This window comes from Kryptolebias marmoratus, linkage group LG4, assembly GCF_001649575.2.
Source record: "Kryptolebias marmoratus isolate JLee-2015 linkage group LG4, ASM164957v2, whole genome shotgun sequence".
Taxonomy (NCBI): Eukaryota; Metazoa; Chordata; class Actinopteri; order Cyprinodontiformes; family Rivulidae; genus Kryptolebias; species Kryptolebias marmoratus.
The window spans coordinates 21617217-21640575 of NC_051433.1; the positions used below are offsets into that span (position 1 = coordinate 21617217).

The 23359-nt window shown below is 43.1% G+C and overlaps 2 protein-coding genes across 4 annotated transcripts in view; both read left to right on the forward strand.

Annotated features, from left to right (window-relative positions):
* The first annotated feature begins 2013 nt into the window (after window positions 1-2013).
* On the forward strand, window positions 2014-21831 carry sfmbt1 (Scm like with four mbt domains 1). 3 transcript variants are annotated; one of them, XM_017425141.3, is made up of 21 exons: window positions 2014-2119; window positions 8897-8961; window positions 9054-9148; window positions 9309-9552; window positions 10528-10616; window positions 11239-11491; window positions 12202-12299; window positions 12487-12588; window positions 13313-13472; window positions 14176-14258; window positions 15113-15239; window positions 16382-16495; window positions 16611-16653; window positions 16743-16810; window positions 16912-17051; window positions 18253-18362; window positions 18729-18904; window positions 19279-19457; window positions 19539-19763; window positions 19999-20127; window positions 20294-21831. In XM_017425141.3, the coding sequence occupies exons 2-21, from the start codon at window positions 8937-8939 to the stop codon at window positions 20432-20434; spliced, it is 2601 nt and encodes an 866-aa protein (XP_017280630.1). In that variant the 5' UTR covers window positions 2014-2119; window positions 8897-8936; the 3' UTR covers window positions 20435-21831. The 3 variants fall into 3 exon arrangements, with proteins under 3 accessions (XP_017280630.1, XP_037831008.1, XP_037831009.1); XM_037975080.1 differs by lacking the exon at window positions 2014-2119 and adding an exon at window positions 6726-6748; XM_037975081.1 differs by lacking the exon at window positions 2014-2119 and adding an exon at window positions 6726-6748 and having other exon boundaries at window positions 16746-16810.
* A 110-nt stretch (window positions 21832-21941) lies between these two features.
* The window catches only part of stimate (STIM activating enhancer), a 17058-nt gene continuing 15640 nt past the window's right edge, over window positions 21942-23359 (forward strand). The window contains exon 1 of the mRNA XM_017425206.3: window positions 21942-22892. Within this exon, the coding sequence (XP_017280695.2) occupies window positions 22700-22892 (193 nt within the window). The 5' untranslated portion in view covers window positions 21942-22699. The remainder of the gene's footprint in view (window positions 22893-23359) is intronic.

Consider the following 23359-nt stretch of genomic DNA (forward strand, 5'->3'; position numbering starts at 1 on the left):
CCCCCCCCCGTGCAGCCTTGTGCTCTGCCACTATCTGTATTCAGCCGCTGTGTTCAGGTGTTATTGGGCTTTAATGACAAAAAAAAAGAAAAGTACACACTGAGCCTCTCTTTAAAACACACCACTCGCTTTCTTTCACTTAAAGAGATATATAAAGGCCGGGAAAAAAGAAGAAAATAAATCAAACAATGCTTCTCCATCTTCGACAGGCCAGCGGGTACTTTATTAGAGAATATGCTGATTTTAGTGTGGGAGGCGGGGAGAGAAGGAAAAAATAAAATAAAAACCCTCCACCACTTATCGAAAGTGGGTCGATTATCCTACATGTGCAATTAATTCCAGTTCAACCATCAACTAAGTCTTGGTTCCAGCGGGGGGATAAAAAAAATAAAAATAAAAAATAAAACCCCTCGCTCGGACTCGTCGGGGTCTTTCCATCAATTACTGTCAGCGGGAAATGGTCGGGTTGTTTCTTTTTCTTTTGTGTTTGTGTTGGAGGGTCTGCGCCGTGACTCTGCCTGCCTGTCAGATGTTTTATTGTGTGTGCGCGAAGATGGAAGTCGGTGCACCGACGAAGCCAGGCTCAGAGGCATATAGGCGGCAGAACATGCGCAGTGGACACTTGTGCCATATTGGAATGAGGTCGTGAACGAAAAGTGCCGTCAAGGCGGCGGAGTCCGGCCGGAAGTGCGGCGGCCGAACCTCCGACAGTAAAAGCTCCAGCCGGTGCTCCGCATTAGCGTTGAGACGTATCAACAATACTGATATTAAAGATTTTTAATGAAAAAACAACAACAAAAAAAAACAAAAAAAAAAACAAGGCGCAGCCACTGGCTTAAAGAAACACTGAAATGGCCACTGACGGAGCTAGTCGAGATTGTTTGCCGCCATTTTGTGAGGAGCTACTTATATCACTTTGTGCTGTTTCCATGACAATTATCAATAATTATTCTAGCCAGATAGGTATATTACTGCACTTTAAGTAGTTAGGTAGTACATTACATGTCTCCTTAATCTAATCAGAGATCTGCAGCCAGTGTCTGTAGGTTATTTCACTTAGATCTAGGGTTTACAACCTTTTGCAATCAAAGGAACAAAAGAGCCATTTCTGCTCTTTTGTTCACTGAATAAAATGTGTCCAAAGCTGCAAAACCTAAAATCTAATCTAATCTAATCTAAAATCCAACTGCTGGCCCGTGGGTCACTTACAGTTTACTTGGGGCTTTGTCTGGCCAGAAGTGGTGGTGATCGCTGCTCTGAAAGCTTCAACTTGGTAACACAACTTATATAAAAACACAATATATAAAAACTGAATATAAAAACGAACGGTAAGCAAATTTTAAAACTAAACATCTAAAATACATTGACACTTTTTGGTATTTTTACATGTTCAGACAAAGGAGAAGACCATATTCATGTAAAGAGGGGGAAAAAAATACATATTTTATACCCCCTTGGATAAAATTTAGGCACAGCCTATGTGAGGCCTTTTTTTATTTGTGGAAAAAATAATTAAGTATCCAACTACAAAGTAATAAAGCTTCCAGTTAAAGTGAAAATATAAAATAGTCCATTTTGTTCCATATTTATGCTGATCTATAGAACTTTTCACATAAAAACAGAGACGTTCATTTCACTTTCACTCCTAAGTCTTGGTGTTATTTAAAAAAAAAACAACCTCTTATAACCTGTGACATGTTTGCAAAACTGCACATTCTTTTTTTTTCCTTTCTTCTGAGCATCTTCTCAAAGGATTTTAAAAAAGTTAATTTTCTGGTGGATTTCAGAGAAAAAATCAGCTAACAGAGTGTAGGATCTCATCAGTGTGTTTGTCATATATCTGCAAAAATAGGCAGGAAAACTGCTAAAACTAGCCTTTTTTGTTGTTGTTATTGTAAATAAAATCAAATTCCACGTTATTTTTGGTCAAAGCTCCAAAAAAAGCTGCTGCCCATCTTCACGTTTTTTTTTATTCAACCCTCCACATGCACGTCTTATTTTGAAACGTCCAACCGGAAGCCGGGCTGTTCCCGTTCACGCCGCTTCAACGTCTCGGCGGAGCGAGCAGGCGGAGAGGAGCACGGCATCTCCAAAACCGACTTGGAAAAACTACTTAGAGGTGAGGTTCCAATTTAGCGACTAAATATTCACGTGCTCCGTGCTGTTGGGCACGCGGCCCGCGCGGTGTTCGGCGCCGCGGCGGCGCCCTCGTCTTTTTTCCCGTCTCTCAAAAAGACGAGTCGGCTTCGGTCGAGTGTAAGCGCCCTTATTGCTCGCGAGCTTTTTTTTTCTGCTCCTCCAGTGCTCGAGCCGTGACGTTCAGTAACTTGACTCGGACACGGGCGTCCTTACCATGTGTCCGGGGAGTCCCGCTCGTTCCCGTTTGAAACCGGGCTCTGTGTGTGTGTGTGTGTGTGTGTGTGAGGTTTTTTTGTTTGTTTGTTTGTTTTGTTTTGTTTTGTTTGTTTGATTCTCGCTGAGTGAAAGTTAGCGCTGCTCGTCCGCCCGCAGAGCCGATCTCGGCCCATCTCTTGTCCCTGAACGCAGCGCCGAGCAGCGCAGCCTGAAAACACACACACTTCATGGGTTTGTTTTTTTATGTCTCGAAATTTCCACTTAATCTGGCCTTGAATCACTCGCTCGGTGTTTTTTTTTTTTTTTTTTTTTAAATAACGAAGCCTTACATAATGAAGGTTGCTCGACCTCATCCGATTTCTGCTTCTCTCTGTGATCGCCACGCGAACTGAGAATGCGGTTTTTTTTTTGTCTTGTTTTTGTTTTTTTAAGCTCACATAATGTCCCGCAGGACGCAGTTTGTTGCCATGTCGTAGTTTTCATCATCTCCACCGCTTTGAGTCGATGCGACCTAATATTCTCCATCTGGCCCTCTAACTTCCCCCTGTTGTGCAACTTGAGTGATCCCGCGGCAGCGCGCAGGCGGACAGGCGTGTTCCTGCAAAGTGCACGGAGCCCTTCACTGACATGTCTGTCATTTAGGCTGAGACACCGTGCATCACTTTGTGTCACCGTCCAGGTGGCTCCGAAGCTCCTACAGGGTGATCGATATAGGGCAGCTCTTATTTTCAGAGGAAACGGGTCCCCGACCATGATGCTCACGCTCATGGAGTTCAGCTTCGTTTGAGGCACTGGCTCCCCCTTTGAAAGACCTAAGGTTCGATGCCAGGAGACAGAGTTGGACTCACACCTGGGCTGTGTTGCTCACAGTTTTTCAGTCTTGAAAAGCACACTCGGAAATGGGGGGAAGGAAAAAAGGAAGAGTTTCCATGGCTTCGTTACCTTTTGGCGTTTTCTGCAAAAGTAATAACCGAACCAGTCTTCTACAAGCGCTGTGTGTTTTACACATTGACAAATTATTGAGAGAAGGAAAAAACAATAAAAAATGACAGTCCGCACTACGTCCACGTTTTTCTTCCATTTACCACCGTCCTCCAGAAACTGAAACGGGGAACTCTGAGAACTTCCTCGTCGTGCAGCTTATCGGAGAAGATGCAGCAACTTTTAACCGTTTAGCTGACAGGCACATGTCTGCTTCATGGAGGAAGGCTTCAAGAAAACAACAGCCAGATTAGGATTTTGAGCTGATAGGAATGTTTCATATCCTGACAAAACAACAACAGCAAAGGTTTTGTCTGGGCGAAGCACTTTTACATATAATGTTTGTTTTTGTGTTTTGTCAAAAATGGACATAAACTGAAGCAGTATCCTATGGTTTCTTTTTATGTGTTAAGCCAGTGGAGCAGTGGTTCGAGCATTGAGGGTCAAAACTCACCTATGTCTGTTTTCTGTGGCGTTTACATGTTCGCCCCGTTCATCCGTGAGGTTTTCCTTGCCGGCGCTCCGGGTTCCTCCCACAGACCAGAAACGGCCACGTTAGGTTCACTGACGACTCTAAATCGTCACTTGGTCTGAGGGAGAGGGAGGTGTTTTTGTTGGTATCTGTGTGTCCCTGCGATGGACCGGAGACCTGTCCAGGGTGTCTCCCCTCCCCGCCACCCTGCTCAGAGCAGATGGGACACTGCAGCAGTGTGTAAACCTGGTAAATTACAGTCAGTATCTGATGAGTTGGCGTTAAAAACGTTTCAGTCTGGAGAAGTGTGGAAGTTTAAAATGAAAATTGCGTTGGAACCCTGTACCACCCTGCGTATTTCCAGAAATATTGATCCTTTAGGTAATTCACTCAACAGATTTGATTCTGCAAAGTTCTGCTTTAAAAAACAAAAAGCTGTTTTCGTGAGAAAATTCAGTCGGCACTTCAGGCTTTGCTTCTTTTTCTTTCATGTCAGATTAACCCAGCAGTTATTTGTCTCAAGGCCTTTCCAGACTCCACGAAGTCGGCTCTCAGACACGTGGTCGCGTGACGAAAACTGCGCCATTTTCATTCTCGTAGCAGCTTCGTCCGCCCCCTTCTCGATGAGAGGCCCGAACCAAACTGTTTCTCACGGGGGGGTTTGCGCCAAGTGTCGTGTGATTGGTCAGAAGTTGTTTATGTGGAAAAGCCGCTGAGCTTTAATGGAGTCGTTTTGCTTCAGCTGGAGGCTGTTAGAAAATACAGCCGTCGTTCCAACTGTTCCATCAAAACTTAGAAAGCTACGAACTTAAAAAGACCGCGAGGGGACAGAGGCGGCTCTTAGTGGCTGGGAGGAAGTGCAGCATCGGGATACGTTCCCTACGTTCGTTCACTCGTTGCTCACCATCATATCTCCAAATGCCAAACAGCGTGTGCTGTCTCAGTCTGATAAACACGTCTGGTCGGTGTAAGGGAAGCAAAAATCAGTACAAGGACAGGAGAGTTGAGAAGCCGATGGGAAGAAACCCGTTTTAACGCTGTAGATGGAGGGAGGAGCTTCCTGGGAGTTCTGATCCGAGTGTCTCGTGGACGATGAAAGGTGTGTGCGAAAACGAACAGTTTGCAACGACGTGACCACGAATCGACTTCTTATGAAGTATCCCAGAGCCTTCGCACTCTGCACAGAAACTGGAACCACAAAGACTCAAACGGTGTCATGGACCGATGGAGCAATTAGCCGAAAAGTACCAGAATTCTCTGAATGGGTGTATTTTTGAGAGAGTGATTCACTTCAGGAGGTTGTGAGTTTGTAGGAAGGTGCAACTTGGATGGAAATTAAATCTGATTTAATGAAGCTGAGCTGAAAAACAGCGTTTTACTCTAAGAGTATTTTGTTTTTTTAGCACAAACCATCCTTTTCTTTTTTGCAACTGTAAAGGCTCAAAACTGGTTTCTATGCAACAAAACACGAAAGCAGGTGAGAGCAGCGAGTGCTCCACTGGAGGGATTTGGAGAATTAAAGGGTTTGTTTTTCTTTTTTTCACACTCGTTGGTGGACTGTGACACCATTGTATCAGCGGCTTTTAATGCTGCTTTTAATTCGAGTCGAATGTTTCGATGACATTCAGACCCGACTTCGCCTTTTGTCAGATTAAACTGTGCGGCGGCGATTTGAACGAGCAAGTAAATCGGCGTTTACAAGTTTTCTGAAGCAGAACACTTCAGGCGCTAATCTCTTAAATGGTTTTTTTTTTTTTTCCTCTCTCAGTTTGTGACGCACGAACAGAACCCACATGTTTATGCCTTGTACGTTAAAACAGGAAAGGCAAAATACTGTTTATTAAATAAAAGTAAATGAACAGAATCTTTAAATCCTTGCATTTAAGGCTGGGCTGTACGTCACCATTTTGAAATATCTTTTTTGTTTAATTTCCAAAAAAGATAGTACCCTCCTAATTCATAATTCATGCTTGCAGACAGAATGGTTCTGGGTATTTAACGCCCTCAAACAGGCTTACAGTCTGCTGAGAAGATGCTACATGTAGCTCTGTCCTCTGGTTCATGAGATATTTTGCTAACACAGCAGGCAAACCCATCACCCTTTCGCCGTACGCAGCAGGCAAACAACAAGAGTGGCCTAAACCTCACCAGACCTGGTTATCTAACAGCCATTCCTGTTGTCTCCGCATCCTGCTTTTGGCAAACGTCGCGACCTTTCGGACAAACGGCGTCGGAGAGAGTCGGCGCAGTTATGGCGCCGTGGCGGCCCGCTTTCCCCCCCACCGTGTTTCTCAGTCTGCTGTGTTTGTATTAACTGAGGGATCGTTTCGAAGGTAAACGCGTCTGAAATTGAAGCAGAGCGATCGTCGTGAGTTTGTAGGATGACGACTGCAGCTTGGAAATCTATGAAGCGAATCTATTTCTTTCATTTTCACACACGCAGCCTAATCTTTGCTTAAAAGGCCCCTTTGTAAGCCCCCATTTAGGCTCTTTCTGTTTTTTTTTTTAAAAGAAATACAACAAATGCGTCAATGAGAATCGTTCTTTTTAAAGAATTAAACTTCAGTGAAATACAGAGGATGGATGTAGGACAGAAGGGTTTACACCGCATGCAGTGCAAAAAAAAGTCAGTGTTGTATATCTTTGCAACATAAAAAAACAAAATGCAGAAATTAACTTGCTTATCACAATTCAGTCTGAAAGTAACAAGATACAAACTGTACTGCCCGCTCCTGTGATCTGCTGTGTGCCCAAGAAGAAGAAAGGCTACAACAAATATTCTGGCTTATTTTCTGCTGCATAACTGTTGGTGAGCTCCAGACGCCGCTCAGCGGTTTTGTCAGAGTGCGTGTTTGTTGTCACCCGGAACGTCGGAAGTTCAGAAAGGCTTTTTTCGACAAAGCTAGATGGCATGTTAAGTGCCGATGCGAATATGATTCGGTGAGTGCTCGTGAAGAGGATGTAGCGTGGATCTCTGTTGTCTGTGTGTGTGTACTTTGGCGTAGGTGTGCGTGCACACTCGGCCCTTTCTCTTTCGGGTTCAGTCGGAGTGTCGGTTGGTGCGAGCTGCAGACGAGCTGTGGTCTGCACCGACCACTCGCTGGGTATGACATGGGGAAGTCGTACTCTTCCTGTCTGCACTGTGCGACTGCCGAGGCTGGGCTCTGCTGAAAACTACGACTGCTACTCGTGCAGTCTGATCGATCAGAGGATAAAATTAAAAAATGTAAGCGGTCAGAAGGGTTGTAGGTAGTGTTAACAGAAGTAAAAACAGTTGTGGTTTATCAAACAAATTCACTTTGAAACAACAAACTACAGCTATTACATTAATTTCAAAGAGAGCTCCAAAAAAGTGCATTTTTGTTTTAAGAAGAAAACCCTATAAAAAATTAATAATACTCATAACTTATATGGAACTTAAATTTGGCACGGTGTTAGCTCAGTCGACCCTGACTTTGCATAAACGATCCAGTATTGAAGTCTGTTAGCAGACAGGGTTGATTCAGATTCAGCATTCACGCTGTTATTGTCCTGTGTTTTTATTCTGCCAAATGTTTTGGACTCTAACGTCTCCATACTTTGTCCTGTTTTAGCCCCTCTTATATTTCAAAGTGTTCAGGTTGTTCAAGGATCTTGGCACTATATGACTTGGTTTTCATCAGTTTTATACTATTCAAGATATTTACCTGTATTTGCAAATTTTTTTTTTTACCATAGAAATATATTCAAAAACATTGTTCCAGTAGCTACCACTCTGCTACATTAAGCTTTGAGCTAGCCTTTTGCTACTTTGAGCCAGTGTTTTTTAGCTTTTAGCCAGTGTTCTGCATCTTTTTGCTTTAATATCTTAACTTCAGCCTCTTCAGCACTTAGTATTTACATTACATTTTCACAGGAATTGCAATTCCTCTGGCTCATTTAAAATCCCTCTATTAATGACTGAATTGCTCTCAGTAAGAGCGTTTTAAATAAAACTTCTTTCACCTAAAGTCTGTTTGTCTTCTCACCCTGCTGCTCTTTTTTTTGTTTTGTTTTTTTTCCCCCTCTCCCTCTTGTATCAGAAAAGTGACCCCACCTCCCTCCCCGGGACAATGAGGCCCTCTGGTGTGTGTGTTTGTGTCAGTGGGAGCGGGGTAAAAAGACAGAGAGGGTCTGGTGCAGGGTCGCGGGTGAAAGGCGGTGCTGATCCCAGAGGAGCACCGGGGTCGCGGTGGCAGTTCGGTGGTCGGGGAGGGCGGGGGCAGGCCTCTGACGGCGGGCCCCCTGTTTTTAATAGAGATGTCAGACGTGACAAAGACGAGTCTGACAGGTCGACTGAATGGAGCGGGCCTGACGGAGCGGCAAACGCTCCCCGCCGCCGTCACGCCCCGCGCCGCCACCTCTCCCGTTCACACAGCCTTCCCTTGTTGAGATAACTTATTTCATCTGCTTTTCACAGCGCCGTGGGTCAGTTTCCTGTGTCAGAGCTTGACGTGTGGGTCCACATTCATGTCAAGGCCTCTGTTCGGATCTTTATATCAGGGGAGGGGCACGAAAAAGGATTAAGATTTTGAAAAATGCGTTTCACAAGTAGAAGTGACTCTGGTGAGGCTAAATTTTCCAGCTAACACCAACCATCTGGGGTGCTACTTAGGTGCTAACTACAGGACTAGAAAGAAGCTTTTTGAATATTAATGTTAAAATTTGGCAGCATTGTTTAACAGAACCTAACACTCAGAGCGCCTGAAACAAGTGTGCTTTTCTTTGTTTTTGGCACTGAAGAAAGAGGTTAAAATTTGCTTTGTTTTCAGTTTGCCTCTCCTCTCAGTGGTGCCGATCACTCTGATTGTTAGTGTCATACATTTAGTTTTGTCAGCCATGGTACAAACTCCGGCTGTTCAACCAGCTAGACGAAGCCCTGCTCGCTCTTTCCAGAGCTTTGTGTGACTTTTTTGCAAATGCAGTCTGTTTTCTGTGTTGCTGTGATGCGAAAGTATCAGTTTAAATGTCTTATAGTTGTTGGGGGAGCGATTTATTCTTTTGTTTCTTCTTTTTCACCAAAGTTCTGGACCGGTTCTTTTGCTCATTCACTCGTCTGTTCCCTCTCAGAGCTCCTAGTCTCGACCTTGAAAGGGGGCGGGGCACCAGCATGAGCCAGGAGACGCTGGAGTCTGGTAAGAACCTCTCCACGTGCAGCCGGGCGAAATGAGTTGGATAGAAATGTTGGGAAGAAGGCGTGAAACAGAGAGAAATGTTGCCGTTGCAGACGGAGAGTGTGCTCAGGATGTGGCTGACTTTAACTGGGACGACTACCTGGAGGAGACTGGAGCCGTGGCTGTGCCCCATCACGCCTTCAAACATGTAAGTGACAATTAATGATTAGTTGTCTCTGTGTGAAGGCCCCTTTATGTCAAGCTATTCTTTAAATCAGAAAATATCATTTAAGAATGTGCAGCGTCAGCTTTAAAAGAGCTCCGAAACACACGCACATGATTTAGCTCAGCGATTGTGGCTGTCTCAGGTGGACCAGGGCCTGCAGACAGGACTGACCCCTGGCATGAAGCTGGAGGTGTGTGCGCGCTCAGAGGCCGACAGCCCTTACTGGGTGGCCACCATCATCACCACGTGTGGCCAGCTGCTGCTGCTGCGCTACGAGGGATACCAGGACGACCGCCGCGCCGACTTCTGGTGCGACATCATGGCGGCGGACCTGCACCCGCTGGGCTGGAGCCGGCAGCACGGCAAGACCATGAGGCCGCCCGAGGGTGAGAAAGATCCAACGTTAGACCTGTGTCAGAGAGAGGCGTAGATGGAAGGCATCGAGGTTTTTAATGAACTGATCAGGATGTTTTTCTTATTGTAAATAGGATTTTTTTACTTAAATAATAATAGTGTTAAGACAGTTTTCTTTGTATTAGTATCTTGCACATGCTGTGGAAATATAATTTAACGGAGAAACCAAAGACTGTAGGAAAAAAGTTGAAGATCAGACATGAAGCAGATGCAGAGACCTCTCAGGCAGCGAGGTGTCGCCTCCAAAAAAATACTAAGACCATCCTTTTTTCCCTCCACACATGTTGTGATTAAACAGATTCATTCCTCCTGATCAATGTGCTGGTAGTCTTTCTGAAAGTAATTTCATACTTCACTAGACACTCAGAGTAATACTTCTGTCCAGTGAGTATGTATTAGTCCCCACTTCCATCTTCTTTATCATATTTGGTCATTTTTGGCAACTGGAAATAAAACAGAGATGTGTAATTTTAGGAGTTCACAATCTGGAAACTTGCATCACACAGATTTTATTTGCAGTCTGTGAGTGGAACTCACATTTCGCTCCGATTTGTTGCTGTCGGAGCTGTTTTTAAGGTGAAACTCTGAAGTTTGACTCCTGATCTTGTAGTTTCCTACAAATAGTTTTGTCGTCACCACATGTAGCCAGCTGCTGCTGCTGCTACGCTGCGAACAATACCAGGATTTAAATAAAATGTTAACCCAATAAACACTTTTGTTTTGTTTTTAGATCTGAATATGTTTAATTGCTTGAGCCTATAATGCATCTGAATTTGATCGTTGCCAAAATCAGTCAGTCAGTCTTTGTTTTTGATTGTTTTGTCTTATTTCGCAGCTCTTTCTTTAAAGTGACAGTTTAGTGAGGGGAAAAAAATAAGAGTGTAACCATTCGGACCGTTTCTTTCTTTGGTTATTAAACTAAACTCTCTGTGAATCATCGGCCTCAGGTGTGCGTGAGAAACATCCAGACTGGGAGGCTCTGCTGGAAAAGTCCTTGGCTGAGGAGTGCAGCGCACCCGCCAGCCTGCTGGAAATGGTAAGGCAGGGCTGTGGAGCAGCTGTCTGTCCTAAAACTAAAAACATCGTTCAAAGCCAGGGTCTGAAGAAAAGTTCACTTTATTCTCCATCGTCAGTGCCTCTCAGTGAGGTTTTTAGTAATTTTACCACAACGCTGATTATGATCAGAAGCTAGTTAACTCACACGTGTATTTACATTTATTCTTCTGCGTGTCTGCATTTTTAAGTCTTTATTTTGTTAAATGAAGCACTTGTTTAGTTTCTGATCCTAAGACTGAAGTGATAAAAACAGAACCTCACAATGAAAATGGTTTTCACCTGAACTGAATCAAATTTTACCGTTTTATGTCGTCTTTTATGTGCAACCCACATGAAGTCTGTAAAATCCAAGGCTCTCTGAGCTTTCCTTTACACCTCCAAGGCTTTGCTGCTGAAAGCAAATTCACTGCAGGAACACCCTGTAAAATTCTCCCATGTTATTAGTTCGCTTTCAGCCTCTGCGCTTCAGTTCTGTCACTTAGTCATGCAGCGCATTCTCTCCAGTACGAATTCCTCTCACAGCCGAGGCGTGTGTTTGTGTGAGTGTGGTGCCATCTACTCCTCATTTATGACCCTTTAACCCCCCCCACACACACACGCAGCCTCAGCGTGGCAGAGACCCCGTGGAGCTTCTGTGCGCGGGCTGCTACGTGGAGCTCCAGGACGGCGCGAACCCGGGGCTGGCTTGGGCCGCCGAGGTGGAGGAGAACGTCGGAGGAAGGCTGAAGCTGCGGCTGCTCGGCACCAAGGGCCTCCCGGACACACCCGCTACGCTCTGGCTCTTTTACCTCCACCCGCGCCTCCACCCACCGGGCTGGGCCAAAGAGCACGGCTGCACCCTGAGGCCTCCTTCAGGTCAGCGACCTTGACCTGGTCAAGTTTTAGAAAGGAAACTAGGTTTCTGGGTTCACTACCAAAAGACGGATGCGTAATGGTACAATGTGACATTTACAATACGCTGAAATACTGAAACATCATTTATAATCTGAAGAATAGCTGTTACCATTTGTGTTCGAGATAAAAGAGCCTGACGTTCAGAAAGTGACTTTGACCCACTAGACCCTAAAATTAATTTTCTGTCTATGATCAGGGTGATCATAGACAGATCTACAACCTATAAATACAGTATTGTTCATATTAAAAATGTAATAAGCACCCATGGCTGTAGCTACATCCTGACACAGCTGATTTATCTTCTTCTGCTGCTGCAGCTGAGACCTTATTGATATTTAATACCCCGCTTTTATTCGAGTTTTTCTTTCTGCTTGTGGAAACTGCTTGCAGAAGCTAGTAATAGACTGTAACAAGCAGTGATACTGATCCAAATGATACCAGCGTTAAAGTTTAATCCTAACACAAGCTTTTCCATATGAGCATTATAATTTCATGAAGGCATGTTTTTAAAAAAAATTGTTTTTTTTCCTTCAAGTTAATAAGTTCAGTTCAATACTTAATCATGTGTAATGTCTATAACAGCAGGTCTTTGCTAATCAAACAATACCGGACTTGCTGGAAAGCCAGGTTTTCTCTCCAGCAGCTGATTTATGTGGATTTATCGTCTTCAGAGCTGTTGGCGCTGCAGACTGAGGAGGAGTGGGAGGAGGTTAGACGGAGGATAAGCGACCTTCCTCAAGACGAAGCTCTGACTGCAGAGTTGACTAAGGTTATCTCAATGCTTATTTGTTTATTTTGTTTTTGTTTTTGTTTTATCGGAACGCCTCCTCTTTTTTTTCCCCCATCAGTTACAATTTGACAAATCTCCATTAAGCAAAGAGTTTGTAGCTGTCCAAACAAATGAGAACTAGGCTTCTGAAAATTCCTCACAATGCATGTTTTTTGTTGTTTCCCAGGATCAGCCTGCCGTCGCTGATCATTGTTTCAAGGAAAGGATGAAACTAGAAGCTGTTGACCCTGCTGCACCTATTTCCATCAGGCCTGCTACTGTCACCAAGGTAACAGTCGTTTCCTATTTCTCCTGTGGCGCAATGTTTCAGAAATGTTTGCTGTTTATTTGCTTCGGCTGTTAATATTTCCTGGTCATCACCAGATGGACTTCAGTCTATTGATTTGTTCACGCATGAACACGAATAAGTTCATTTGGTTTGTTGTGACTCGAGCGAAGCAGGTGATTAAAGAAAGCGGGGATACGCCAATTGCTCAGCGGATGACCGGAATCGTCCGATTTTCAGCCTAACTGGTGATTGGCTGATTAGGCACTGAAAAGTCAAATTTTTTGTTTGTTTTATGTCAAAGTCAGAGGAGGCAAAAGCAGTATAAGAGGTTACTGCAGGGAATTGCAGATTTACTGTAGAGTGAGTACATACACCATGTCGGCTGCACAACGTAGGTACAGTTTACATTTATAGTTCCTACCGCTTCACAAACTGGTTCTTATTTAAGTCCAGCTGTCTCCTTTATGAAAAGAGGTTCTAAAAATAGTTAAAAACGTATAATCTGGTTTATAAATAGACACTTTTCAGGTGGATTTTATTTGTACAAAAAACTTCTGACCAGTAACCTGAAGAACAAATATGTTCTTAGATATAAACCCTAAATATGGATTTCTGAGACAAATCAAAATCAGGCCAAGACAGAATTTCTAAAAATCAGAAATCAGAATCGGTCTAGAAAACGTAGAGATGTCGTTTGACCAAGTCTCCTCGGTTCATATTCCAGGTGTTCAATGAGAAATACTTTCTGGTGACAATGGATGACCTCTGTGGAATTGATGAGCCGGAAGGCGCCGGTCGGTCCTTCCTGTGTCACAGAGACAGTCCGGGGATCTTCCCGGCTCAGTGGAGTCTCAAAAACGGGCTCTCCCTGTCCCCCCCACCAGGTACGCTGTGTCACACTTATTCTTTCATTACAGCTTAAATTTGTCCAGTGTTCGAATGGGTGAATCCTGGAATTTTAATGAGGTTCTAAAAGGTTAGACTTTTAGGTAAAGTCCTTTTAGAAGTTGTAAATATTGTAACCAAATGTGTTTTGTAAGGTATCACTATCCAGACCCACTCATTTTGTATAGTGACAAACATTTTGATTTCAAATTGGTCTCCAAAGTACTGAAAGAGCTGCTTACACCTTGTGAATTAAGCAGTGCTAAAAGCTACAAGCATTTAGTCAAACAAGCAGATAAGGATGGAAAATAAACAAGTTGATCCATTATCGCTCTGGATTGGTTTGTAGCTTTCACCCTCTTGTTAAAGTTTTATACGGTTCTGTAGTGCAGTAAACCAACTAATATTTATTTCCACACTCTAACGTCTCATTGGTTCTTCGGGTTTCCTCTGGCTGGCTGATTGCATGAAGGTAAAAGGAGAGGAAACGGAAATTCTGCGTACAGTAGGGTTCGCTTGCCCATTTCTTCACTGTCATTTTTAAGGTGCCAAAAAAAAGAGAAAGCTGACCAGGAGTTGCAGACGTTCAAAGTGGCACATCACGCCAGACAAAGTTGTAATAAAAAGAAGAAAATGTTTACATAATCCTTCTCATTCTCCTCTCATTTTCCTCCTTTCTTTGTGTTATTTTGTCATAAACAGGACACCAGGGACCTGACTTTGACTGGGCAGATTACCTGAAGCAGTGCGAGTCCGAGGCCGCTCCTCAGCATTGCTTCCCAACCGTGAGTCGGCTTCCATTTTGGCAACCATCATGTAGCATCCAGTCAACCCATCCTGCTTATTTATAAGAAAATGTATATAATTTAATGGTTTTTAGGTATATGTTTTTAGTAATTCAATGATCTCTTTCTCTCTTGTTAAGGCTGCATTAAATGTGTCCCAGTAATGAATTCTGCTTGTCCAAATGAGTTTGCACTCAGGAAGAGCTGGATGTTGTTTTTTGTTTATGATTAAATCAGGCAAATATATTCATCATCTCAATAAAATGGCTGTTTGTTTGGAAAAAAATGGGTTATTACGTCCCATCAAAGACAGAAAAATGTTTTGTCATAAAAACTGTAGCGTTAAACTAACAGCATACGTCTTATAACTTCAGCTGTTTAAGATGTACAGCACCAGTCTCCTGTAAAATCAAACGCTCGGAACCATTCTCGTGCTCAGTCTGTGTGTCAACACTTTGACACACGGTTAAGTTTGGTGCATTCGACCGTGCTGCTTCCTCTTCAGGAATTAGAGGGTGAACTCTGCTCTGTTTACTGCTGTAGTTCATAGTTTATCTGCTGCGGACGTGCGAGCGCCTCGGCTGAAAGAGTCGTTTGGTAGTTGTGGTTTTGATTACAGTGGAAGCTTCATTGTTGTTTCTTCGACAAACCCTAAATGATAAAATATTAAAACTCCGACTGTACCAACGTGACTGGCATTATAATTTTAGATCGGCAATAAAAATGTGTATTTTTACAGAGTTGTAAGCTGGTGACTCAATCTGGCTTTTATCTTTTGTGTTCAGAGAGAAATTGAATCAAACGATTTTCAAGCGTGGCTTGATCCTTTTTTTTTTTGTTTGTTTGCTTTTCAGGATCAGTGTGAACACGGCTTTAAGGAAGCAATGAAACTGGAGGCTGTCAACCCGCTATCACCGGAGAACATTCACGTGGCCACAGTCACAAGGGTCAAAGGGCAATACATTTGGCTTAGCCTGGAGGGTGAGTGAAAGAATGGGTTTAGTTTCACTAAAAGACACCAGATCAAAGTTTGATTTTGCTCCGTATTACATGGGCAAGCAGAAACTAACCTGAACATACAGCTGCTTTTTTTCAGAAAGGATTCAGATGTTATAGTTCAGGTTGGACAGTGTTGGATCTAATATTTGGAAAATATTACTATTTTGAAAACATCCCTGCAGCAACTTCTGGAGAAACACAAAATTTGCACACAGTTTAATTAAAAAAAACACACACATTTGTGACTCAACAGCTGAAAACATAAGAAGCATAAAAGCTACTCTTGGGTAAAGATTAAAAACAAAGAAGATTTTGTTCACTGATTCAGTCTAATCCATGTTTTAAAGGATGCTTCAGCAAGATGCTGATTTATGCGTCGCCCAAAATGTGTTCCTGCTTTGCAGCTTGGTAAAATGAATAAAAAAAACAGTTAGCCGTTAGGCACCACCTGTTAGCTGATGAATCTCCATTTTGAAACCTCTAATTTGGAATTTGGCAGTTTTCATGTTTGTTACAGAAAAAGATTTGAGAGCACTATGCATAACAACTGGGAGCTATCAGAAACAGATTTCCCTGCTAAGGTTGAATAAAACTGCGTCCAGAGAGTCTATCATTTCTTAGTTGAGCTATATTTACCTCCTCCTCCTTCCCATTATCTGCAAACTTTAATGTTTATCTGTCCATTTCAAGAAATCTTACAGCTACAGAGGATAATAGAAACAAACAGGCAGAGGCTACAGTGATTTGTTTACTTTCTAAATAATTAGTTATAGAGGTTAAAGTAGTTTTTTTCACAGTTCTTTACCCAGCTTGGAGTGGTTTTACCAAGGATATGATAATTAAGCAAAAATTGAGCTTGCAGTCTTGTTACTGTAGCTTTGTGGTATTAAAAGAGATTATTCCGTTTCTGGTTAATTGGTAACTATGAAAATTATCTTTAGGTGTGAGTGAGAGCATAAATGGTTGCTTGTCTCTACGTGTCCCTGTGATGCACTTGTGACCTGTCCGCCTCCCGCACTGCGACTGCCGGAGATGGGCACCAGCTCCCCGCGACCCGGAAAGGAAAGCGAGTAAAGAAAATGGATGTATGGATGGATTCAGTTTGTGTGTGTTTGGTTTTGCAGGTCTGAAGCAGCCAATGCCAGAGCTAATAGTTCATGTGGATTCTCTGGACATCTTTCCTGTCAGCTGGTGTGAAACAAACGGCTATCCACTGGTCTACCCCATCAAGCTCTCAGGTATACAATCTAAGGCAGCACATTAGCTGAAGATACTTTGATGGGACTATTCCTAAAACACATATTTAAATAAACATATCGCAATAACCCTGACCTCAGGATTATTATTTTTCAGTCGAGAATGAAAGAAAAATCGCAGTCGTGCAGCCAGAGAAACAGTGAGTACAAGAGTAATGGTGTAGTGCTTCAAATAAATCAGTCAAAACAGCCTTTCAGCGTCTCACTTTTGTTTTTTCCAATTTCACAGCAGAACTCCACCAAAGTCTTCATCACCTGATGCTGTCAAACAGCAGATGACGAACCAGTCTGAGACAGGTGAGCATGGTGTAAGAACGTAGGCTATAGTAGAAACCTGTTAACTGGTTGGCAGTGTTTGCAAATGTATCATTGTTCTTTTTTTCTTTTTACATATGCAGGCCAAGGCAATGGAAAATACTGCTGTCCCAAGATCTATTTCAACCACAGGTGCTTCTCAGGTCCTTACCTTAACAAAGGACGCATTGCTGAGCTTCCTCAGTTCATCGGCCCTGGAAACTGTGTCCTCGTTCTGAAAGAGGTGAGCTGTGTGTTTGATGAAAACACACAATCTTTAATCTCGGACTTGATGATTTCACCTACAGTCAGTTTTACCATGAATTGAACTTTGAGTTCGTACCAACATCAATATTCCAGCCACAAGTTCAATAGACCCAGTGTAGATGGTGAGTAAAAATTCTAATTATTGCATTTGTCAGTTTTGCTTTTGAAGTCCGATGTTTACCTTTAACTTTTATAAGTTGCAGTTTAGCTAACTTACCCAGCCTAACTTGTTTTTCCACACATTAATGAACTAATATCAGCACAGCCTTTCAGAAATTAAATTGTTTCCCCTACACACTTGTAACACCTTTATTGTATATTTTAGAGCCTATATTTGCCATGAAAACTTAATGTATTGTGAATTTATCTTATTTTTTAGTAATTGTTCAGTTTTTAATGAATGCGATTTACTGTAATCTGCTGTTTTATTGATGGCAAACATTAAACATTAAAACAAGTAAAATACTTTAAGGACCAGACTTGAGCCAACTGAAGCACATGTTTGTACTTTATGGGATTACTTTCATAATAAGCAAAAGTCAAACCCTCCCCCATCTTTGATGGTTTCTATATAATTCATATCCTGCACCCTTCACATGATGCACGAAAAAGGAAGCACTTTAAGAGGAACTACACTGCCACATCAGACTTTGTTTTTTTTTCAGTTTGGGGTTAAAAAGCTTCAGCTGACCAGCTTAGTATCATTGCAACTAATGACATCAATCACCCACCTCTTTGAGCCTGCTAAAACAAATTCCTGACAGGTCTAATTATATTTTTGCGTGGTGAAAATTAGTAAATGTTGGCATGACAAATAGACATGCTTGACACTAATTTAGAAATTTATGCGAGTTAGGTAAACAACATTTAACACACAACTGTTTTACCAAATTTATTACAGTTGTTCAAGTAAGTTTTATATATATATATATAGTTTTAAAACAAACAAAAAGTTCTTGTTAGCTAACTACTGGCACACAATGCACCAAAATATAGACGTTAATTCGGGCTGCCTGTAACTCTGATGAATAGTTGTTTATATGAGAAGACGTTGAAGGATTTTTGGTGTTAATATGCAACAAGCATCAATCTGTTGACGAATATAAGAGCTCTAATTTTCCAACTTGTAAAAACTGTAACTCACAAGGGCCACTTTTCTATTCATGCTCTGTATCCAGGTTCTGACTCTGCTGATAAACTCGGCGTACAAGCCCAGCCGAGTGCTGAGGGAGCTGCAGCTGGATCAGGAGAGCCGCTGGCAAGGCCATGGAGAGATACTCAAAGCCAAGTAAGGAGACGCACTCAGTAATCCAGAGCTCAGCATACTCGGCTCCTCAGAAAACTTGCTGGAATAGAACAAGTGTTCACAGCTGGCCTATTTAGGGAGACCTGGTGGAATAAAAACGTACTTGAGGCACACAAAAAAAAGTGGCATCTGCACAATAGAACTCTTGCTTTGACTTCTGATCTGTCTATAAAGGAGTTATTTAGCCATTAAACGTAGAGAAAATGTTTGATCCAACAAGTTGAACAGAAGCTGAAGTGATTAAAAACCAACAGACACGTTTTGCTTTTTCTTCCTGAAAGAGGTTTTATTTTTAACCAAGCATGAAAGATGTGCCACTATTTTTTTTTTTTTTCCTCTAAATGTCAGGTACAAGGGAAAGAGTTACCGAGCCACGGTGGAAATAGTTCGCACTGCAGACCGGGTGGCAGACTTCTGCAGGAAGACCTGCATCAAACTGGAGTGCTGCCCCAACCTGTTTGGACCACGCATGGTCCTGGAGCACTGTTCAGAGAACTGCTCTGTCCTCACCAAAACCAAATACAGTACGTGTTTTACAGAACTAAAGGCGGGTTTTAGAGGGAATTCATAAAGTAAAACTGTCTGACTGCATTCTTACTTAAAGTGTTGAAGAAATTGTCCATTAAGATGTTGTATCCTTTAAAGCTAGTTTCTTCTTTTCCCTTTTTCTAAGGCTAAATCTTTTTTAACAAGAAGTCACATGTGTTGGATTGCACATGTTTCAAATCACTTTGACCCACTTTGCCAGCATATTTATCAGTTCAGTTCTTATTTGGAATATTTATAAGTCTTCTCAGAATAGGCGTTGATTAATTTTTAACTAATGTCAGTGGTATGTTCATTCCATAAGCATTGTTACATGCAGTATTTCACAGAAGGCATGTTTCTTTCTCACCAGCGTATTACTACGGAAAGAAAAAGAGTAAACGTGTTGGTCGTCCTCCTGGGAGCCAGACCAGTTTAGATAGCAGTGCGAAGAGGAGAGGAAGAAGGAGGAAGAGGAGGAAGCAGCTCTTTGTCCATAAAAAGAGACGCTCTTCAGCCTCAGTGGACAACACGCCTGCTGGGTCTCCACAGGTAGAAGACTTCATTAGGCTGTGCACGAAAAGATAAAAATGAACTGTATTTAAACTGTTCTGCTTGTATTTGGCCCTACAGGGCAGTGGAGAAGAGGAAGATCTGGATGAAGATGACTCCCTGAGTGAAGACACTGGCTCCGAGATGCAGGATGATCTCCAGGATGATTCTGAACAGTCGGTGGGTAAATCTCAGCCTGCCACACCGTCCCCCTCGCCGCCAGCAACACCCAGGCCCTCCCGCAGACGCCGGAAACCCCGCTCCCCGTCCTTCTCTGATGACGAGAACCACCCGCCGTCGCCCAAGGTAACGGAGGAAACACCTCCCCACTTTCCAGTTTGTAAAGACCTTTAATAACATCGGTAATGTTCTGCTTTAGTGAAACAAAATGGGTTTTTACTGCTGTTTCACAGGTACTTTAATTCATTTTCAAAAAGCTCTCCAGGTTGTCAGCGAGACTCATCATTTGTGAAATGTTTTGGATCTCAGTTTGTCTAAGTTGAGAGTTTGCGCCTGCCTCACTGTTCCCGCGTGTCTGCAGACGTCAAAGGTTGAACCTCCTCAGAAGCTGTGTTTGGACACCAGCCCGCTGGAGTGGAGCGTTTCTGATGTGGTTCGCTTCATCAGGACTACAGACTGTGCACCTCTTGCAAGAATTTTCTTGGATCAGGTAAAAAAAATTAAAATAAAAACAATTCCCAGACTAAATATCCATTAAAATATCACTTGAAAGATATAAATGGTCAGATATTCAAACAATTTAATTCATCCAGACAGCAAGATTAAAAACAAATCTTTGTAGAAACTGCGTCTCAGTTGAAAATGTGTGTTTGTAGGAGATCGACGGGCAGGCGCTGCTGCTGCTGAACCTTCCCACAGTGCAGGAGTGCATGGACCTGAAGCTGGGACCGGCCATCAAGCTGTGCCACCACATCGAGAGGGTCAAGCTGGCATTTTATCAACAGTTTGCTACGTAGTTGACGGAGGTTTTTACGGGACACGGCTGCCTCCTGTTCTGCATATTTCAATCTGAGAAAATGTGGAAGATGTACAGTTTTGATTTGTTTGCTCTTTTTAAAAAAAAAAAAAAACAACAAAAAACACTGGACATTTTAAAGAATCTGTTCAAACCTGGATCTAAGATAGATGAAGCAATTTGTCCTGATCCCCGGGAACAATGAGAGAATCAAGAAAAAAAAAAGGGGGGGTGTCAAAAACATTTTAAAAGCTCATTGGATGAAGGCACAAAAGAACGGAAGATACTTTGATGCACGAAAGTTTAAGAACCGATGAGCATGAACACTTTTATGTAAAAATCTAACCCATTTCCAAGTATTTGCTTTCAAAAAAGGATGGCTATTTAAAATGTAGTTTTCTTTAAGTTAACATTCTGCCCTCTGAGTTTATCAGTTCCCTCCTCTTTCTTGTCCTGGAGCTAGAGTGAATGAGCATCACTACTGCAACTGTTGATATGTGCATTTGCAATTTCTAGTCTACCTTATTTTAAGACTAGGCAAAAATAAGACTTGTTATACTTTGCTCAAGAATATAATGAATCTTCAGTCTCCTGTTGTGGTGGCTTTTGAAACTACAGACAGTTCCCTCGGGTAAGAACACACTGGAAGCTGTGTCCAATTGTTGCAGTAGCCATGCTTATAAAAAAAAACAACCTGTTTTGGTTTTTCATTTGAGCCAAGTCGGGTTTGCTTTCCCTCAGAAATCAAGCGAGAAGTTCTATAAACTAAGAACAGCTTTTAAAAAAAAAGGAAATTCCGATTACAGTCACAACACATTGCTGGTAATGTGTTGAATTTTAAACATGCAACATATTCTAATTTTCTTAAAAGTACTAAATCTGATATTCTTTTTTAAGAGACCAAATTGTTATTGTCCTACAATAATTCAGAGGTTTACAGTGGGGATTCTGGGATGAAAGCACAAGCAAAAACGCGTGCCATTTGGTGGTTTACCACAGTAGGTGTTTGTACATAGTGTACATAATTAAATCTTTTAGTGCAACAGGGTGATTTGAAAGAAAAAATATATTGTCTGCATAAGAAGTGTGTAAATGTCCAAATTATTACAGTATATTTGCACAGAAAAGACCTAAACTTTCATACACAAAGAGTTAAAATAAAGCAACCATTTGAGTCATAACTGGAGTAGTTTTAACAGGCAAGTGCTGTTTTTAAAATGCCTTTGTAATTTGTTATTTTCATGTAGTGATTTAAATTGTACATGTTTCATTTTGTGTGCGACAGAAACTTGCGTTGTTTGCCGAATTTGCTTGTTAGTTCCGTCATTCTTCAAAACAGAACGAATTTATTTGTTGATTGGAGATTATCACCGGTATTTAAAAAAACAAAACAAAAAAAAACAAACAAACGCTGCAATAATTAATAAAGAAGAATTAAAACGAGACCTGGTTATGTGCTGTGTTTTTTCCCAGCATGCAGTTCGCGGCTACGTTCGGGGTCACGTGACCCAGCGCCTGTCAACATGAGTGGGCACAGTCGGGTAGGGAAGCGGCTGGAGATAGGCGACCTGTGACCCGTTTTCCCCCCTTATATTTTCAGAATAAACACTTATTTTTATTTTTTATTATTCTCATAAGCGGCTGTAAGCGCGTCGTTTTGGACGTGAGGGACATTTACCTCCGTCGGCCGAGTTTTAGCTGAACGCGAAGCGGTAGTTCGCGTCGAGGCTAGCGGGGTGAGTACATGCAGCATCTGTCGCTGGACCCAGTCCGACTCCGGATGTTTTGTCGGGGAGATTCATTCCCGGCTGCTGTGTGCCCCCGACACACCTGAGCGGACCTGTGCCCGGACCCGTCTCTGAGCAGCGGACGCGGCGCGTGTTTTAGCCGCTCCAGCGTTAGCATGTAGGGACGAGTCCCCGGCTAGAACCAGGACCTGTTCTCCGGCTTTTAAATGTCGTAGCTCTCGTCTCGAGTTGTTGACGCTCCGTCCGTAATTCCCAACCCGTTCGCACAGCTTCACCTCCCCCTCGGAATTACAGAAGGCAGCTATGGCCGCGTGGACGCGTGACGCCGGAGAATGAGAGCGAGCTTTTTCACACGAGGATGCCGCGGTCTTTCACCGGAGACTGTCCTGCCTAGCGTCTCCCTGAGCTGACCGGCGTCTACGGGAGAGAGAGAGAGAGACCCCCGAGCTCTCTGCGGGAGGAGCTGTGGATTGTGACAGCCCCGGTCCTCCGTCTGCGAGCGCCAGGGGGTTGGAAACATGCCCGGCGACGGAGCGCTGGCGAGTTCCGGAGGAGCGGGCTCACCCGCCGTGTCCGTGGCCAACGTGTCGGTGTCCTCCGGCCCGACCCCGGGGAGCGACAACCGAGGCTGCGAGAACGGCGCCCTGATGGACTCGTTCGGGATCTTCCTGCAGGGCCTTCTGGCTGTGATGGCTTTCAGCATCCTCATGTGTGAGTGCGGTCGAGACACCTGACGCGATGCTGTTGCTGCTGTTCTCCAATAACAAGTGGATTAATCAAATGACATATTGATCTCAGCTGGCAGCATCAAAGCCCACCCCTGAAAAGAAACTGATTGCATTACATTTTAATCCTCTGTCACACTGCAAAGGCAGGCTCCACATGTCAGTAACAGCAGCTGTCGTCCTGGTCTTGTGTCTGTCCAGGTCTCCAAGCAGACCTGTTCATTTCTGGTTGCACCCTCTATGTCAGGGGTGTCAGACTCCAGGCCTGGAGGCTCCGCTGTCCTGAGAGTTTTAAGTGTTCCTGCTCCAAAACACCTGATTCAAATGGTTTATTTACCTCCTCACCAAATTATCAAGTTCTCCAGGAGCACGTCCACAAGTCACACATTTAAAGCAGGTGTTTTAAAGCTAGAACGCATCTAAAACATGCAGGAGAGCGACCCCCCCCCCCCC

Excerpts from the sequence above, each read along its gene's own strand:
- sfmbt1 (XM_037975080.1), top strand. Across the intron at positions 11,492-12,201 it reads CACCCTGAGGCCTCCTTCAG|AGCTGTTGGCGCTGCAGACT; the intron begins GTCAGCGACCTT and ends TATCGTCTTCAG. Across the intron at positions 12,300-12,486 it reads TGACTGCAGAGTTGACTAAG|GATCAGCCTGCCGTCGCTGA; the intron begins GTTATCTCAATG and ends GTTGTTTCCCAG.